At 41.5% G+C, this 19,721-nt stretch overlaps 1 protein-coding gene across 2 annotated transcripts; it reads right to left on the bottom strand.

Annotated features, from left to right (window-relative positions):
• Window positions 1-1,651: 1,651 nt before the first annotated feature.
• On the bottom strand, window positions 1,652-17,123 carry SNRPC (small nuclear ribonucleoprotein polypeptide C). 2 transcript variants are annotated; one of them, XM_047796425.1, is made up of 7 exons: window positions 17,039-17,123; window positions 16,645-16,687; window positions 11,052-11,160; window positions 6,866-6,955; window positions 4,794-4,898; window positions 2,429-2,485; window positions 1,652-2,003 (listed from the first exon to the last, which is right to left on the bottom strand). In XM_047796425.1, exons 1-7 carry the CDS (start codon window positions 17,044-17,046, stop codon window positions 1,879-1,881), a joined length of 537 nt encoding a protein of 178 aa, XP_047652381.1. In that variant the 5' UTR covers window positions 17,047-17,123; the 3' UTR covers window positions 1,652-1,878. The 2 variants fall into 2 exon arrangements, with proteins under 2 accessions (XP_047652381.1, XP_047652382.1); XM_047796426.1 differs by lacking the exon at window positions 2,429-2,485.
• Window positions 17,124-19,721: the final 2,598 nt, after the last annotated feature.

Raw genomic sequence — 19,721 nt, 5'->3', positions numbered from 1 at the left:
CCTTAAGAACATACTGTGGAAAAAGCTTCCTTTTAGGAAAATCTGGGTTATTGCCAAGTATCTGAGGCTATTTTAAAAACTTAGATAGGTATATCTGTGGGCTTTATGTACACACAGGCTCTTTGCCCCACGCCTGACAAGAGTTGTCCAAACCAGAAACCTGCTGAGTCACATGTAAACTCAACTGGCAGTATCCCCTAACAAACACTTAAGTCTGCAGAAGATTTTAAAAGCAAATCTGAGCTATAAAAATCAGACATATAAACTACCAATTTCTGAGACTCAAGACCTTCTTTAAAAATGTGACAATAAACAACTAAGAAGCAACAAGCAATCCTGGCAAAAAGTTCAGACTAGGAAGTTGACTCAGCTCTACAGAGGCTGAATATAAAGATCATCTCACTGTAAGGAACTCTTATTTCTAACCTGTTTACAAAAGGACAGCAGCAAAAAACACAGTGTTAGGTGAACAAACCAAGGTGCAGAATAATGTGCATCCCCATCAGTACAGAACTTCCTTCTTCTGGAATATGCCACTTTGTGGATCCATCATACTTGATAAATCAGCCCTCTGTCATGGACATGTATGTGACTTCCAGTCTTTTGCTGCAGTGCATAATCTTGTACACATGTCACTCTGTACATGTACCAGTCTATCTGGAGGATAAATTCCTAGATGTGGAAATGCTAAGTCAGAGGATATAGGAATCCCGTAATTCTGAAAGTTAACTGCCACATCCTCCCCGGAGGTTCTAACAATTTTCACTCCCACTTGCAGTGTGAAATAGGAGTTTAGTTTTTATACTGAACTGAATATGAACAGTGTCAATAGCTTATTATAGATGGCTCCCTGAAAATACCTCTGTTTTATAGCGTGGTAATATAACAAATGACGTTCTAAAGATACTTTCTGCACCATGGAAATCTGTGTAATTTTTCTATTACTAACAGAAAACTTTCTAACTATTTAAAGTCCAAGAAAAAGAGGAGCTGAGAGAAAGGAGAAGTTGGGGTTAAAGCAATTCTTGCTATTCTTAGCTGACATGCACTTACTGTGAAGGCTTTTTCCCTACTTCAGCATAAAAGACTTCAAAATTTCCACTTACTACACAATGTATTTATTATTCATGTGAAAATTAACCATGTGCTATTTATTACTTTAATCAACAAAAGCTCTACAAGGAGTTCCCATCGTGGCTAAGTGGTTAACGAACCTAACTAGTATCCATTGAGAATGTGGGTTCGATCCCTGGCCTTGCTCAGTGGGTTAAGGATCCAGTGTTGCCATGAGCTGTGGTGTAGGTCGCAGATGCAGCTCAGATCCCATGTTGCTGTAGTCATGGTGGAGGCCAGCAGCTATAGCTCCGATTAGACCCCCTAGCCTGGGAACCTCCATGGGCTGCTGGTACAGCCCTAAAAAGACAAAAAAAAAAAAAAAAGCTCTACAAATGTTAGGTTTACCAAAGTCTTTGCACAAGAGAACTTTACTAAATAAAGACAAGGTACCCAAAGGGACCCACCCTATAGCTAAGGGAAAAGAACGTCATGCAGAGGGCATGCTGAAGAGAGAATGAGTTAGAGAAACACAACTGGGATGCCTCATCTTCTTTATAATACAAAAAGAACACAGAAGGGAGAAAAAAGGAACACGTTTTTAAAACTAAAAGAGTTGACAATTTTATTTTCACATTTCACAATACAAATGAAAATTGCTTTTTGTCCCACTACTCCCCTCCAAAACTACTCTCTCTTTGATAGGAAGGGGGAGGAGTCTTCCTTGTCATGCTGTTGGAAAACACCCAGAGTCACAGCACCATGATCTCCTGGTGAAGCAGAACAAGTAACATAAAACTGATACAAAGAGGCTCCCCAATCTCCTTATCTGTCTGGCCGAGTCATTCCTGGCCGAGTGGGCACCATCATGGGGCGGGCGGGAGGTCTCATCATTGGGGGCCCAGGCATCATTGGCATGTGGCCTCCCATAGGCGGCCTCATTCCAGGAGCTGCAGGCAAAACAAAGAAAAGGAAAAAAAAACAGTCAGAAAATACTACAAATGAGAGCTTGATGGGACTTCTATTAAAGACAAAAAAAAGTAGCCCCCCCTGCAAAATGCTGGAAAAAAGACATACTTGACAGAAGAAATGCAACGAATTCATCACATTTGTAAATTACTAAGACATTCTCAAACAAAAAAACAAAAAGGTCAACACAAGAACCGTATGGGAATCATGATCTAATGATAGTAAGGGGGAAACTATTAATAGACTGCTTTCCAGAAATCACCAGGGACTAGTTCCCTAAATTGACCTTTTTCTCACTCAGGGAAATTCACAACTATGTCACATGTTACTCAGTCAGCTCTTTTAATCAGTTCTATCCACCAGGAGCTATTTCATGAATGTACACAGGCACAGAGGACAATCTTACCACTAAGCGTTTGTTCGGAGTTGTAGGAAAGGTGAGCAGGAGGCCCATGCTGAGAACCTGTTAGTAACCATACTTAGCTCAAGTCAAGAAAAATAATAGGCAATAATGTGATTCATAACAATTAGCACACACACACACAAATCTGACTTTTCTAATGCATTTCAGAAACTATTAATAATTTTTTTTGAAAGTTCCATCAATATACCAGTCAAATAAATGAGCCAGGGAAGGGAGGGCAAGCAGACAGGTGGGGGCTGGGGAGGAATACAGGAAGCTTTGTGGGACAGGTGACATTCTACTTCCTCAGCTGGGTGGTGGGTTCACGGTATTAATTATATTATTATGCCTCATAATTTTCATGTTACGTATCTTCTTTGTAAATATCAAATTTTACCTAATTATTTTTCAACTAAGTAATTTTTATTAAAGGCCTGCACTAAATGGTTCAAGAGAAAACTGTTGAAAGTTGAATATAGCCTCATCACAAAAAGTAAACACAAGTATATGCAAAGACACAAAATCCAACAAGAACAGATTTTTTTTTTTTTGGTCTTTTTGTCTTTTAGGGCCACACCTGTGGCATATGGAGGTTCCCAGGCCAGGGGTCGAATCGGAGCTGTAGCCACCAGCCTACGCCAGAGCCACAGCAACTCAGGATCTGAGCCGTGTCTGTGACCTACACCACAGCTCACGGCAACACCGGATCCTTAACCCACTGAGTGAGGCCAGGAATCGAATCCAAGTCCTCATGGATGCTAGTCAGGTTCGTTAAGCACTGAGCCATAATGGAGACTCCCAGAATTTTTCAAGATAAATTTCAACAGAAACAGAAAATACTAAACTTCTAAATAACTTATTTTAAAAAAAATCCCTCTATAACATCACTTGTATTCAGCATTTCTTAGAAGAAACTGATCTAGACCAAAGATTGAAAACGAGGCACCTGAAAACTCATTTGCTTTGTACTCCATCATGTATTAAATTTTAGTTGTCAACACTGGCAACTAATGTCTTATTACTGATAAGTAATTCTAGATTCTTTTTTTCATTGTTTTATTTTAGAAATGTTCAAACATACACCAGCATAGGAAAAAGAATATAATGAACATCCATGTACCCATCATCCAGCTTCAACAAATATCCACCCATGGCCAACCTCATTTATCTTGTCCCCATTCACTCTTATCCCTGCCCACCCCCCGACTTCTCAATTGTTTTAATGCAAATACCATAATTTTATTATTTTATTCCAGCTAAAAACAACAACAAAATACTCAGGAGAACTGGCAATACCCAGTCTGCATTTTCAAACCTCAACCACAGGCTGATGCTGAGCTCTCGAAGCCTCCTTTAGATGGGTCATGCATTCCCAGCTCATACCCTTAATTCCTCTAGGAATTTGAATTTGTGACCCCAATTCAAGAATGTAAAAGACATCTAAACCACTCTGATTGTGCTTTGGGTTCACAAGCCAGTTAAGGCAGGAGGACGACCTCTCTACATCCCTGTAATACGATACCCACAGAGAACATCCTGAATCCTTCTGGCTAGGAAGCTACTCTAATACCTTTGTAGAAAAAGAACTGTTACTATAAAAACTAAGCTGATACTAAGACTCAGGCAAATCATTCCTCACAAGTTCTCACAAATTTGGTAGGTAAGACAATCATCAACAATTGCACCTAAATTTCCTCATACCCTTTAGTGAAACTAAAGTTGGTAAAGAAGCATCATGGGTATGGCTTATTGCTTAATACAAGAAACATACGCTGCTCTAATCAGTAGGCTCATTTTCAAAGCAAAGGCCCTGACCAGGTATCAGAAAAATCTGCAAATTAATGCACATTTATGTGTATGTTAAAATTCTGAGGTAGAAGTTTTTTTTTTTCCCCCTTGTTGAATAAAAAGACTAACTACCAAGCCTAAGGCCTTTTTCTTATATACTAATTTGGCCTAGTTAAACTGCAAGATTAAATAAACCATAAGGGGTAGCTCTGCTCCAAATCAAAACTGAGAAGTTTAGCAGCATAAAGATCTATCTACTCTTCCCTTTATTCTGAGTGGAACAAGCTCTTCCACTCTTCTCTTATTATAAATGGCCAAAAGTCAAAAGTCAGGAGGGGGCAAGCAAGCAGGAGGTGGGGGCAGAAGGAAAAAAGAGTCTTAGCTTGCTTTTAGTATCCAGGGTCTTTGGAAACCATCTAATTACACTAATAAACCAAAAGCTTCTTTTTCTTTATCATTATAGATTCACCAAATGTTGTTTGTTTCAATAACACATTTAGACAGCTAATTAAGAATTCCATTTAAATGGAGAACTAGGACACAATGGAGCATCCTAGAAGGAAAAGAGGTTCAAACTTACCAGGTCCCACGGGCATCATTCCAGGAGGAGGGGGGCCCATCATTGGCATCATGGGAGGGCCCCCCATGTGGGGTGCTGGCATCATACCAGGACGAGGAGGACCCGCTAAAAGAAAAAATGGGGCCTGAGATTGAGATATGCTTGCATAACAACATTTTCTCTTATTAATGAAACAGGGCCTCAAGGTCTGGCCCAAATTCTGTAACAGTTCTGTAACTGCTCATAGTTTCTTTTATAGCAGTAGATCCACAAAAATCGAATGCTACAAAACTTTATTTACATTATGACTAAAAAAAAACAAGAACAATCCTGCTTAGACAGAAGTGGAAGACAAAGACAAGTTCCCTTGGTTAAAAAATTCCAGCAGTTTTAGGAGTTCCCGTCGTAGCGCAGCAGAAAAGAATCCCACTAGGACCCATGAGGTTGCAGGTTCGATCCCTGGCCTCGCTCAGGGGGTTAAGGATCGGGCGTTGCCATTGGTGTGGGTCGCAGACGTGGCTCGGATCTGGCGTTGCTGTGGCTGTGGTGTAGGCCGGCAGCTGTAGCTCTGATTAGACCGCTAGCCTGGGAACCTGTGGGTGCAGCCCTAAAAAGACAAAAAAATTCCAGCAGTTTTGGAGTTCCCTGGTGACACAGCACATTAAGGATCCAATGTTGTCACTGTTGCGGTGCAGGTTTAATCCCTAACCCAGGAACTTCTGTATGCTGCAGGTACAGTCAAAAAAAAAAAAAAAAAAGAAAGAAAGAAAACAAACAAAAACCTAGGTTTCCCCCCCTACAACTTTTTAGGGGCACACTCGCAGCATAAGGAAGTTACCAGGCTAGGGGTTGAATTGGAGTTGCGGCTGCCAGCCTATGCCACAGCCACAGGAACAGCAACGTAGGACCCAAGCCTCGTCTGCGACCTACTCCACAGCTCACAGCAACGCCAGATCCTTAACCCACTGAGCGAGGCCAGGATCAAACCTGCATCCTTATGGATCTTAGTCAGGTTCGTTACCGATGAGCCACAATGGGAACTCCCACAAAAAGCTAGGTTTCAGAGAGTTTTGGAAATATGAAAATGTACATGCAGAGATATTCCTTACAGTATCATTTACAATAGCAAAATCTGGAAAGACTTAAATATCCAACAATAAATATGGTAACATTAATCATGATACATTCATACCACTGACTATTCTACTTAAAATGGAGCTGACTGCCAACCAATCAGGACAGAGTAGGAGAGAGCAATGACTAAAGCTGCTATGAGTTGAGGCCTGACCAGTTCCCAGGATGGCAGGATTCCATGAAGGGTTTGGTGGGTTACTAGCAGTCTACCTGCATCAGTGTTCGACTATATTATACACAGACTACTACTTTTTTTTCTGACCTTGCCCACGGCATGTGGAAGTTCCTGAGCCAGGGAATCAACCTCATACCACAGCAGTGACAATGCCAGATCCTTAACCTGGGATCCTTAACCTGCTTGCCACAGAGAATTCCAACAGGCTACTTGTCTATGTTTATAGCCACAATTATTTACAGGACTGCATTTTAGGTCTGAGTTCAATTTCACTCTGAACCCTTCCAGGAGGGCCAAAGAACTTGGCCCGGTTACTCGATCTCTTCTTGTCTGTCATGCAGAAACAGCAAATATTCCCAGGGAGTTGAGGCCTTTGATCCATTCCTCTTTTAACTATCAATTTTTGTCTTTCACGAGGTATTTGTATTAGGGTTAGATGGGTTAGAAGATAAAGACTGAGGAATTTATCAGCTACTCAGTCCTCCAGTGTTGTAATCAAAGCAGTAAATAATTTAGTGGACTCAGCAATACCTCTGTACATCGGCTAATCTAAACCCAGGTACATTCTGAGTTTTCCACTGAATCTCGGATTAACCTGAGATGCCACAAATATAATATCCTAGTAAAATGCAATCAGGAGGTAACTCTAAAGATGTTTCAGAAACTATACCACTAAAGCTGTTTCATATTCTTATGTATTCATTTAATGAGCACTTGAAAGCCAACAAAACAAAGCACCACCTGCCCAGTTACATGCTTCAAGATCAAAACTTCATAAACTTACGGAGACTGGGAGGAGGTGGGATCATTGCCCCCGCAGGAGGAGGAGCAGAGAATGGAGTAGGAGGTATCTTTCCTTGCTGAAATGCAGCGGCTTTGAAGAGATTGAGAAAAAAATAACACACAATGAATAAGAATTCAACAACCGATTTATTTACTTATTTATTTATGCACTTATTGTCTTGGGGCGGAGGGGAACACACCTGAGGTATATGGAAGTTCCCAGGCTAGGGGTTGAGGGTTGAATCAGAGCTGTAGCTGCTGGCCTACGCCACAGCCACAGCCATACCCATAACAGATCCAAGCCACAATTGTGGCCTACATCACAGCTCACAGCAATGCCAGATCCTTAATGCACTGAGCAAGGCGAGGGATCGAACCCATATCCTTACGGATACTGGTCAGATTTGTTTCCACTGAGCCATGACGGGAACTCCCAACAACCCACTTGCTGATGAAAATAACCACTTTCTTTCAAACCTTTAATGGTCCCATTATTTTACTCTAAAAAGCATCAATCTAAGATTACTACAACATGGCCTCTAAAGTTCTCAAATCAACTTCAGGTATTCACCAGCTAAAAGTGTAATTAATTGCCCTACTGATTGGGCTTAAAAAACCTTTTTATTTAGTCAGCATTTCTATGGATGAATTAACCATGAGAGACTGGAGTGAAAATCTTCTACTTATAAATGTTTTACCCAAGACAAGCAGTCATCTTTAATCTGTAGATGTAATTATACTCTGTATAATAACAAACAATCTGCAATCATACTCAATTCAAGCTGCTCATAGTTTTGTTTGAAAATACACATGATACCTGCCCAGAGGCCGGGCTTTGTAAAATGTCAATCCTTCTTACATATGCTTTCCTGCGTCAAAACAATACACCACTTGGGTTTAACAGTTTTAAAGACAATGCACTGAATGAAGAGATGTGAAAGAAACAAAGATTTCAAAGCAAGAGCCTGCCCTGAAGGAATCTATAATCTTAAAAAATGTCCAATAGGAGGAAGGGACAGTAGGTGCCATGTCCAGCCACGAAGATGGCAAGAAGAAGCCCCTGAAGCAGCCCAAGGAGGTGGACAAGGAAGATGAGGCATTCAAGCAGGAACAGAAGAAACTCAGTTAAAAGCAAAGGCCGCAGGGAAAGGCCCCTTGGCCACAGGTGGAATTAAGAAATTTTGCAAAAAGTATAAACTATTTGTTCTGCCTGAGGCAATGATGTCCATTCCTGTTTAAACATCTGGATTCCCTGTTGTAACGTCTTTTGCCACCTATAGCTAGAATGAAGTGTTGTCTTGGAACCTATTGTACATTTAAGAATAAACTTTTGTTAAAAATTAATTAATTAAAATTGTCCAATAAAATTACCTTTTTTCTTTCAGATAGTATGAGGTACAAATGAAAACAAAAGAAACTGAAGATCATTTATATTCGGTTTGGGAAGGGAATCATCATAAATACACTAAAATACACATTCATGAACTTTATTCCTGAATCTGTTAGCCCTTCCCAATTCAGTGCAGCCTGTAGCCCAGGTACTTCCCAATTCTACCCCACCCCCACTAGTGATAATTCACCAGGGCCAGACCCCAAAACTGACCTAGGGTGGAGATTTATGTCTCCAAATAGAATCTGTGTTCTCTAAGGGATCATATCCCTTAGAGGGGATATGGGTTTTCCAATCAAAAGACACCTTGAACACCCTGTGTAAGGCAGCCTGCAAAGACTGAAGCAGGAGTGGTGAAGCCCCTGGCTCAGGGGCAGACTCGTCCAACGGTGCGCCCGCCCCAGGAGGTTATGTTCCTAAGGGCTCGCTTCCTCTCCTCTGACTTCCATCAAAAATGTTTATTCATCCTAAATTATTCTGGGTACAAAAAATAGCAAACATAATGCTAACCTTTAATGCAAAAAGGTTCTACCATATTTTCAAATAAAGGGAAAAGTGATTACATTATATTCTTCCCAGACAAAATGGAACAATGTCTGAGATTTGCTCCCTAATAATCCAGGGGGGGAAAGGGAGTAGAGGAGGCTATTTGCTGGCTCCCAACAAGGGTAATTTTGTCCCCTTGGGGATGCCAAGCAATGCTTGGAGGTATTTTCAGTCACAGCTGGAAGTCACTATTAGCATCTGGTGGGTAATAGGTTGCTGCTGAACATCCTACATAGGACAGCCCCCCAGTAAAGAATTAGCCAGATGTAAATATCAACAGTGCTATGTCTGAGAACCTTGGTATAAATGAAACAAGACTATTACAGTTGAGTGATGGGGCAGAGCAGATCATGAGGTGGTGGTGACCATGGGAGGTTTGGTTAAAGTTGTCTGTTGTGCTTAAGTGCTGGAGAGGGTGTGGAGAAAAAGGAACCCTAGTACACTGTTGGTGGGATTGTAAATTGGTGCAATCACTGTGGAAAACAGTATGGAGATTCCTCAGAAAGCTAAAAAAAGAACTACCATTTGATCCAGCAATCCCACTCCTGGGCATCTATCCAGAGAAAACCATGACTCGCAAAGACACATGTACTCCGATGTTCACTGCAGCAATATTTACAATAGCCAAGACATGGAAACAACCTAAATGTCCATCGACAGAGGAGTGGATCAAGAAGAGGCAGTACATATACAAGATGGAATATTACTCAGCCATTAAAAGGAACAAACCACCGCATTTTTAGCAACATGGATGGACCTAGAAATTATCATGCCAAGTGAAGTCAGTCAGACAATGAGACACCAGCATCAAATGCTTTCACTGACATGTGGAATCTGAAAAAAGGACAGAATGAACTTCTTTGCAGAATAGATACTGACTCACAGACTGAAAAACTTATGGTTTCCAAAGGAGACAGTTTGGGGGGTGGGGGGATGTGCTGGGGTTGTGGTATGGAAATCCTATAAAATTGGATTGTGATGATCATTGTACAACTATAAATGTAATAAATTCATTGAGTAATAAAAAAAATTTTTTTAATTAAAAAAACTAGCAGGATTTTCTATTAATCTAAGTCTGCACTGTACTAGTGTTACAGGTTTCAAGTCCCCTTGAAGGAGATTAAACCCCAAAGCCTCTGGCCATACCTCACTGTAATGCCCCTTCCCCCACCTTAACCAGCCTGGGCTGCTCACTCCCTGCTAGAGAAGGAATGTCGCCCATTCCTCACCCACCTCTACATAACCTGTTCCCCATGCAAATAAGGCATCCTGACCAAGACCAATCAGAAGAACAAACTGGGTCTCAACTCAGGTCCGCATCATGGGGTATAAAGACTACTGCAGAGTTGGGCCCTTGTTTTTAACCCAAGTGCACATGAGTCTTCTCTCTCCCTCCCTGAAAATGTACTTTTACCTTAATAAATTTCTAAAATGTTCGCCATTCCAATGCTTTGCTATGGCGAGACAGGGACCAAGGAAACTGTGACTGTATCACCAGGATTGGAGAGAGGCCTGCACCTAAATTTATCATTGCGAAATTAAACAAAATTATAAACTAAGAAAAAAATAAAATAAAGTTGTCTATTGTGCTTAAAATTTTCTGTGATTGCTCTGCCCCCCCCACCCTGGCCAACTTTTTTGGCTGAACCTGAGGCATGCGGAAGTTCACAGGCCAGGGATTGCACCTGCACCACATCAGCAACTTGGGCTGATGCAGTGACAACACCAGATAATTAACCTGCTATACCAAAGGGGAATTCCCTGTTTTGCTTTTAAAAAAAAAAAAAAAAAAAAAAAGCACTACCATCAAAACCATACTTGCCTGCCAGCTGTTAGTATGATGATTAGAAAAGACCATCTTTCAAATACACCAGGATAATCTAACATAGAAATGCAACATCTCCTTCTGGCAGTGCCTTGAACCCAATGATGTTCCTAACTAATGATTCTAATTAAACAAACAAAAGAGGTGGTATGTACAGCAGGGGTCCAAAACATGCCCAGAATATTCAGGCATATCAGTTACTTCCTTTCTGATCAGTTATCTTTGATACCTGATTGCTCTAACCTCAATAATTAATATTAATGTGTTTCCATATCCCTGGGAAACCAATGACCTTCCACTTCTTGCATTCAACTCATCAGAATGCTCCTATTTATTATTCAGAATCCACTGCTTCTGTGAAAAACAACAGAGAGACAGAAAGAATGGGACCATTCTACCACATCAGAACAATAGACCGAAACATACTTGTTTTGTCAATCAGGCTCTGAGCCTGCTCTTCCATCCATTTCTGATAGTAGTCTTTCACATTCTCTTTGTGCTTCCTACCACTGCAGTGTGTCTTTCTCACAGATGGCTGTAAAACAAAAATATCAGTCAGAGAAACAAATATCCAAAACCAGGAATTTTTTTAAAGCCTTACCTTTACATAGCCTTTAGCCACTTTAGCTGGTGGCTAAAGCATCACTTGAAAACATGATCCAGCAGTGTACTGTGGTCATTTATCTACTGTATTTATTATCTAAACATGGGCCAGCCACCTGATCTTGTAGAGAAAAAGTACTAGAACACAACCATGTTCATTTGTTTTTGTATACTCTATGTCTTCTCTCTACAACAGCAGAGTTGAGCAATTACAACAAAGACCGTATGATCCATAAACCTAAAATAATTACAGTCTGGCATTTAAAGAAAAGGTCTGCAACCCGCTGATCTAGAACACAGTGCCATTTTAATGCCCTTTCACAGGTTATTCTACAGCAAAATAATATAACTTACATATATTTAAATAACTGTTTATAGAAATATACTCTTTTAAAGGACCCTGGGTCTAGAATATAGACTAGCAGCAACCTGAGCCACAGTAGTGGCAATGCCAGATACTTAACCCACTGAACCACCAGGGAACTCCCATTTGTTCATTCTTTAACAGCTTTATTGAGATAAAAATGACATAGATGTTTGTATAACATTGCGAATGTACTTAATGGCACTGTACTTACACTTAATGGCAAAAGTTACGTTATTAATATTTTGCCACAAAAATTAACAAAAAAAAAACCTTTCTTAACAATAACAAGAAAGACATATGATAGAAATTCCCATTGTGGCTCTATGGTAATGAACCCAAGTAGTATCCATGAGGACACGGGTTTGATCCCTGGCCTTGCTTAGTGGGTTAAGGATCTGGTGTTGCAGTGAGCTGTGGTGTGGGTTGGCAGCTATAGCTCCGATTCTACCCCTAGCCTGGGAACTCCCATGTGCCTCGGGTAAGGCCCTAAAAAGACCAAAAAAAAAAAAAAAAAAGGAAACCAACTATAATGCAAAAAATAAAAATCATTTTTAAAAAATGAAATAGGAGTTCCCGTTGTGGTTCAGTGGTTAACGAATCCGACTAGGAACCATGAGGTTGCGGGTTCGGTCCCTGCCCTTGCTCAGTGGGTTAATGATCCGGCGTTGCCACGAGCTGTGGTGTAGGTTGCAGACTCGGCTTAGATCCAGAGTTGCTGTGGCTCTGGCACAGGCCGGCTGCTATAGCTCCGATTAGACCCCTAGCCTGGGAACCTCCATATGCCACAGAAGCGGCCCTAGAAATGGCAAAAAAAATTAAATAAATAAATAATTAAAAATTAAAAAATGAAATAAACTTAAAAAAATATGATAAACTCTGCACACTTAATCTTTTGTGGGTTTTTTTTGGGGGGGGGGGGGCTGAGCCCACAGCATGAGGAAGTTCACTTGCCAAGGATCGAACCTGAGCCACAGTAGCAACTTGAGCCACTGCAGTGACACCATATCCCCAACCTGCTGCGCAAGAAAACGTTAACTTTTTTCTTTCCTTTTTTTTTTTTTTTTTTGCTTTTTAGGGCCACACGAGTGGCATATGGAAGTTCCCAGGCTAGGGGTTGAATCGGAGCTATAATTGCTAGTCTATGCCACAGCCACATCTGTGACCTACACCACAGCTCAAAGAAATGCCGGATCCTTAACCCACTGAGCGAGGCCAGGGATCAAACCCGAATCCTCATGGATACTAGTCGGGATCGTTACCTCTGAGCCACAATGGGAACGCTCTAACCTTTTTTTAAGTTAACATTTATTTAGCTTTTACTGCGTGCTAGACACCATGCTACGTAATTTACAATCAGTAAATTTCAGGTGCGTGGTACAGTGGAATACTAGTCAGAAAGAACAAATCACTGATACATGCTATACGGACAAAACTCAAAAACGTGCTGAGTAAAAGACACCAGACACACATACAGAGTATATAAGATTCCATTCATGTAAAGTTTAAAACCAGTAATAATGACCTCAAGTAATAAAAACCATATCAGGAGTTCCCGTTGTGGCGCAGTGGTTAACGAATCCGACTAGGAACCATGAGGTTGCGGGTTCGATCCCAGCCCTTGCTCAGTGGGTTAACGATCTGGTGTTGCTGTGAGCTGTGGTGTAGGTTGCAGACGCGGCTCGGATCCTGCGTTGCTGTGGCTCTGGTGTAGTCCGGTGGCTACAGCTCCGATTTGACCCCTAGCCTGGGAACCTCCATATGCCGCAGGAGCCGCCCAGGAAATAGCAAAAAGACCAAAAAAAAAAAAAAACCAAACCTAAAACAAAACAAAAACCCGATCAGTTGGAGCTGGGAGTGCAGGGGACTGACTGCAAAAAAGAGACAGGAACTTTCTAAAGTGATAGAAATGTTCTACATCTTGATGTATGCATCAAGTTGTAATTATCTGACAAATCATCAAACTATACTGTGTTCATCTAGTTGAGTATAAATTATAACCTAACAAAAGTACTGAAGAAAACCACAAGATTATTACCTTCTAATTATGCTTAAAGACTTGTCCAAAAACAGCAAACCAAGGCCTAGAATCCAGATCTCATTCAGATGCATCTCAGGTCTGCCTGCCCATCTCCTACCTCTCTTCACATCATTGCTTCAGTGGTAGCAGATATGACCAATGTCATGTGAGCAGAAATTGTCTTTTCATGGTCTACATTTCAAAATACTGTTCCCTGTCTCCCAAACCACTGCTTACACTATATAACAATGATGCCTTCAGTGAAATAACAGAATTATGCCTAAGAACAAGAAAAGTTCCAAAGTTAGAGCACTGAATGTTTTATACATTTCAAAGTCCACCACAGAGACCGCTTCAAACACCACGGAAACTTCCTATTTTCACAAGATACCACACTAGAACATTATTACAAGATTTCCTGATGTTTCTCACAAAGCAGTATTTGTTTTAAAGAGATCCTTTTCCATACTCTGAATTCTAGTACTAGCTACAGTGAATGTATGATAACACAGCACTGGAAAATGATAGAAAGGCATAGCCCCCACATTAACAATTTCAGAAAATTAGGGGCTAGAGGGGGTTAGGGACATAAAACCAAAACAAAACAAAAAGACAGGCAAGCTACTACTAATACCAACTTACTGGAGGCATCTCCTCCAGGACAATCTTTATTCTTTTTAAATTTTTTAATTAATTAATTAATTTATTTATTTATATTTTTTTGTCTTTTTTGCCTTTTCTAGGGCTGCTCCCGCAACATATGGAGGTTCCCAGGCTAGGCTGAATCGGAGCTGTAGCCGCCGGCCTACACCAGAGCCACAGCAATGTCGGATCCGAGCCGACTCTGCAACCTACACCACAGCTTATGGCAATGCTGGATCCTTAACCCACTGAGAAAGGCCAGGGACCGAACCCGCAACCTCATGGTTCCTAGTCGGATTTGTTAACCACTGCGCCATGTGGGAACTCCAATCTTTAATAATATCTAGAACCATTACTTCTTCCAGAGGAACCACCTTACTTACATGTTCCACAAATCTATTAATGCTGAACTATATCTGACCATGTGTTACAAAGAATTCCCAACGATGGGAGTTCCCTTTGTGGTGCAGCTGTGACTAGGATGCAGACAAGGCTCAGATCCTATGTTGCCGAGGCACAGACCGGCAGCTGTAGCTCTGATTCACGCCCTCTCGTTTGTTTTTGCTGTACCCCAAGCATGTGAAAGTTCCCAGGCCAGGGATCAAACCTGTCCCACAGCAGTGACAATGTGGGATCCTTAAACAGCTGTGCCACAAGGGAACTCCTTGTTACCGTTACTTTTAAATGAATTAGTATATTTTAGGTTTTAATTTTATTATTATTATTTTTTTGTCTTTTGTCTTTTTTGTTGTTGTTGTTGTTGCTATTTCTTGGGCCGCTCCCACGGCATATGGAGGTTCCCAGGCTAGGGGTCGAATCGGAGCTGTAGCCACCGGACTACGCCAGAGCCACAGCAACGCGGGATCCGAGCCGCGTCTGCAACCTACACCACAGCTCACGGCAACGCCGGATCGTTAACCCACTGAGCAAGGGCAGGGATCGAACCCGCAACCTCATGGTTCCTAGTCGGATTCGTTAACCACTGCGCCACGACGGGAACTCCTGGTTTTAATTTTAAATACAGCAAATTTTGTAGCTATAACCCACTCCTTTAAAAAATATACAATCCAGTAATTTTTAATAGCATAAAAGGGCTGTGAAACAGACTTGAGAGCGCTGGCATGGAAGCTCTGGAGCTAGAATGTCTAGGCAAATCTAGTCAGTTATCAACACTGCCTCATTTTCCCCCTTGGTAAAATGGAAAATACTAACATCATAGGATTATCATGAGCATTAACCAAAATGATACATGTAAAATATCTGGAACACTGTCTGACACACAGTAAATATTCAATTTTAGTTGCTACTATTATTTGTTAAGCAGTTTTAATTCAATGAAAGTACTCACTTTCAAATTTAGGCATTTCTTTCCAATTTAATTGATTAAACATTTGAGAACCTTGACACAATCAAGTATTTGAAATTTAGGACATTTTCCTAGAATTTTTACTTGTCATATAAATTTTTTTCACCTTTAAATTTGCTAGGAGTTCCCGTCATGGCTCAGTGGTTAACAGACCCAACTAGTAACCATGAGGATGCCGGTTCCATCCCTGGTCTCACTCAGTGGATTAAAGATCCAGTGTTGGCGTGAGCTGTGGTGTAGGTCGCTCAGATCCCGAGTTGCTATGGCTGTGGCGTAGGGCAGCGGCTACAGCTCCTACTTACCCCTAGCCTGGGAACCTCCTCCTATGCCACGGATGTGGCCCTAGATACACAAAAGACAAAATAAATAAATAAATAAAAACTTGTTAAAGCTTTATTGTTCTGGGTCTTCACTGAAAACACTGACTACTGGAAAATTAATAACTCTGAATTATAAAGAGAGTTACAGGAAGAGTGGAAAAACAAACACCCCAAAGTATTTTCTCCAATCAAAATAAAAAGTACGAATTACAAAAATTTTTTTAAATCTAATTTATTGGAATCCCCTTTGTGGTGCAGTGAAATGAACTCGACTAGTATCCATGAGGATGCAGGTTCAATCCCTGGCTTCACTCAATGGGTCAGGGATCTGGCACTGACATGAGCTGTGGTGTAGGTCGAAGATGAGGCTCCCATGAGGCTTGTTTATTATTTATTTATTTAAGCCAACTCGAGGTATATAAAGTGCCCCAGCCAGGGACAGATCCAAGCCGCATTTTCGACCTAAGCTGCAGCTTCGGCAACGCCAGATCCTTAACCCACTGGGCTGGGCAGTGGATCAAACCTACATCCCAGAGCTCCCAAGACGCCCTATTATTTTTTTAATTCCACATATAAGTGATAACACAGCGTATTTGTCTTTCTCTGACTTATTTCAATAAGCATAATACTCTCTGCGTCCATCCACGCTGTTGCTAATGGCAAACATATCTGGTTCTCTGAAACTTAACAAAAACGCTACTTACAGAGTCATGGGTGAGGTATGTATCGCAGTAGTCACAATAAAACCTGGAAAGAGGAGGAAGGTAGAAAAAAGAAAAGACGACAACCAGTTAATAAAGGCCTGTTCACTAAGGTTCTGTTCGTGTAGGTAAAATATAAAACAAAGTAAAAGACCTATTTAAAATTCGAAGACATCAAACAAAACGTCCTGACACAAACCAAGCCTTTTGGTTGCCTTAGGCAGCGCCGACCTCCACTCTCGAAAAGGGCTATCTAGCGCTCCCGGTCTCATGCCCTCCTCTAGACTCCCTCGTTCCCCCAAGGGCCCCAGGAGCCAGAACCCGCTCTTTGCTTCCCGGGAGGGCCACGTTCAGCGACTGCGAACGCGGACACCCCCAGATTCAGGGGCCCACTCACTTGGGCATGATGCTCTTCAGGCCGTTGGCTATTCCGTTCCGCGCCGCCCGGAAGTGACGCACACAGTAGGCGCCCGCGCGAGAGAATCTTTGAGTCAAAAGCGACTGCAAAAAAATCCCTCCCTTCCTCCAATCCAAACGCCCGCGTGGGCGTCACCTGCGTCAGCGTGAAGCTAGGGGCGGGGTTTGTCCTACCTATCCTTAACTTTCCGGAAGGCGGGAAGGGGGGGCGGTACTAAGTAGCTCCCTGAGGCTCAAACCACGCCCATGTCTCCTAGAGTGTTGATACTCCCGGAAACATGTTTTTCATCCTTTCGAGTCATCTAATGATTGCCTGCTATACAATAAAGTCAGTATGAGGTGGGTTAGATGTAGCCAAATGCAATGGCGGGGGGGATGAAGCATGGAAGAGGGGCATTTGGCTTTAAATAAGACAGAAAACTTGCTGAGAAAGTGACAACTGAGAAATAACAGGTTTCTTAAAGCAAGAAAGCCTGGTACAAGTCGTTTTACATAAGTGTCAGTCACTCTAGAGGTGATAGAATCCCAAGTTTGAAGTCCCCTCCCTGCTTTCGAGTACATGCATGAATTATTTAGTCTTTCTGAACCTCAATTTCCTCCTCTGAAAAATACGAATAATTCTTACCGGTGAGGTCCTGTTGGAGACCACTGAAACTGCTGAACTTGGCAGTAAACCAATTTGGTGCACGTGCAAAAGCACAACCACTAAGAGATAGTTTTATTATTACCTGCACCTGACTTTGGCTCATTAACCTACATCACCTTCCCTAATAAAAGTCGTGAGGGAGTTCCCATAGTGGCTGAGTGGTTAACTAATCCGGCTAGGAACCATGAGGTTGCGTGTTGGATCCCTGGTCTCCCTCAGTGGGTTAAGGATCCGGCGTTGCAGTGAGCTGTGGTGTAGGTCGCAGACGCAGCTCGGATCCCGCGTTGCTGTGGCTCTGGCTTAGGTGGGCGGCTACAGCTCTGATTAGACCCCTAGCCTAGGAGCCTCCATATGCCGCAAGTGCTGCTCTAGAAGACAAAAAAAAAAAAAAAAAAAGAGGAAATAATGTTGGGAACTAGGGGGGAGGACTCTTGCTTCTTTTGCTCCATATTCAAATAATAATTATAAATAGTATAATGATATAATAATAATTAATAAAAATGGATAATAAGAAATATTTGAATATTTACTATCTCTTGGGTGCTTTGTCAAATGGGAAAAAAATGGAAAGGACATCCTAAAATTTAAGAGTTATGCTTTACTTGGCAGACAAAACTGAGGACTTAAGCCTGGAAGACAGCCTCTCAGCTCTGAGGAACTGTTCTGAAGAGGTAAGGGAGGAGCCAGAAAATACAGATTTACAACGAAAACCAGATTGTCAGAACATCAAAAGATTATTGTTAACTAGAGAAAGCCAGACATCTCAATGAGTTTATCACTTTTCTATTTAGGGGAAGAAGCAAGAGTCTGGGCTCATGGAAATCATTACTACCTAAAGCCAATATCATGCTTTTCTCCATCCTGAATCCTCTCAGGGTGCACAGTTGGAGATAGCTAGTAGCTGCTGGCTTGATGGCCTCAACATTTTCCACATTTTTCATTCACACTTTAAATGCATTAATTCATTTAATCTATTTAACAATGCTTTTATTCATATTTCAGATGAGGAAACTGAGCTCCAACAAGATTAAATGTACCACAAAAATTAACTGCACAATGAAGTTATCAGGCTTTCACCATCCTAATACAGTGGTAAATCTTACCGTTATTAATGTAGGACAATCATTTTCGTGTGTCTCCTGCTAGGAGGCTAACATTAAGTAGACATCATCAACTATGATGTATTCTTACCAAAAATGTTTGATTTGGATCTAATAAAATATATACAATAAGCAAGAGGATCAAGCTAAAGGAAAGCAAAAAGCAAACAGATTCTTGTTCTGTTCTGTGGGACATTCTGCAGAACAACTGCCTTCTTTCCTTCAAATCAAAATGTCATTATGTATTAAAATATTTTAAGAGACATGACATTCAGATGTAGTGTACGGTCCAGGGTTAGTTCTTAGTTTGGACAAACCAGCTATAAAGAACACTTGGGAAAATTGGGCCTTAATGTGCCAGTACTAAAAACCCACATTTGTGCAAACAGCCTGAGTTGATTTCTTCTTAAGGGGAACGATTCATGAATTATGTTTTGATTTTTTTTCCTATTTTCTCTCTGTCCTGATCCTAGGCCTGTTTTGCCCTCACATCCATTCCTCGCCTTTCTCCTGCTCCTTTCAGCATGGCAGAGGAGGGGGACTCCATACAGGAAAGATGCATGTCCTTCACTCCTGTGCTGGGAGGCCTCCGTACTGAGTTGCTGGGCTCCATTAATGTGAGGCACTTCTGGAGATTGGAGGGATTGAAGAAACAGCCAAGGTATCCCCACTCCTGCCCCACCCCCAAACCAGAGTATCCATCCCCACCCCCACCCCACCTCCAACTTCTAGCAGCTGATCCAAGCCTTTGGTCTCTGGTAACACCATGTCCTTCTGCCCGTCCACTGTAACGGTGGCAATAACTTCTTGCTATTGCTCTTCTCTCGGCTACTTCATTGTTCTGTTTTACTTTTTATCCCGGCCAATATCTACATAAACCAATTCTTTGAAGTAAATTCCCTGTATTAAATACTTCG

The sequence above is a fragment of the Phacochoerus africanus genome, chromosome 9, assembly GCF_016906955.1.
Source record: "Phacochoerus africanus isolate WHEZ1 chromosome 9, ROS_Pafr_v1, whole genome shotgun sequence".
NCBI classification, from domain to species: Eukaryota; Metazoa; Chordata; class Mammalia; order Artiodactyla; family Suidae; genus Phacochoerus; species Phacochoerus africanus.
The sequence above is the reverse complement of the archived record's forward strand: the minus strand, read 5'-3'. Positions and strand labels throughout refer to the sequence as shown.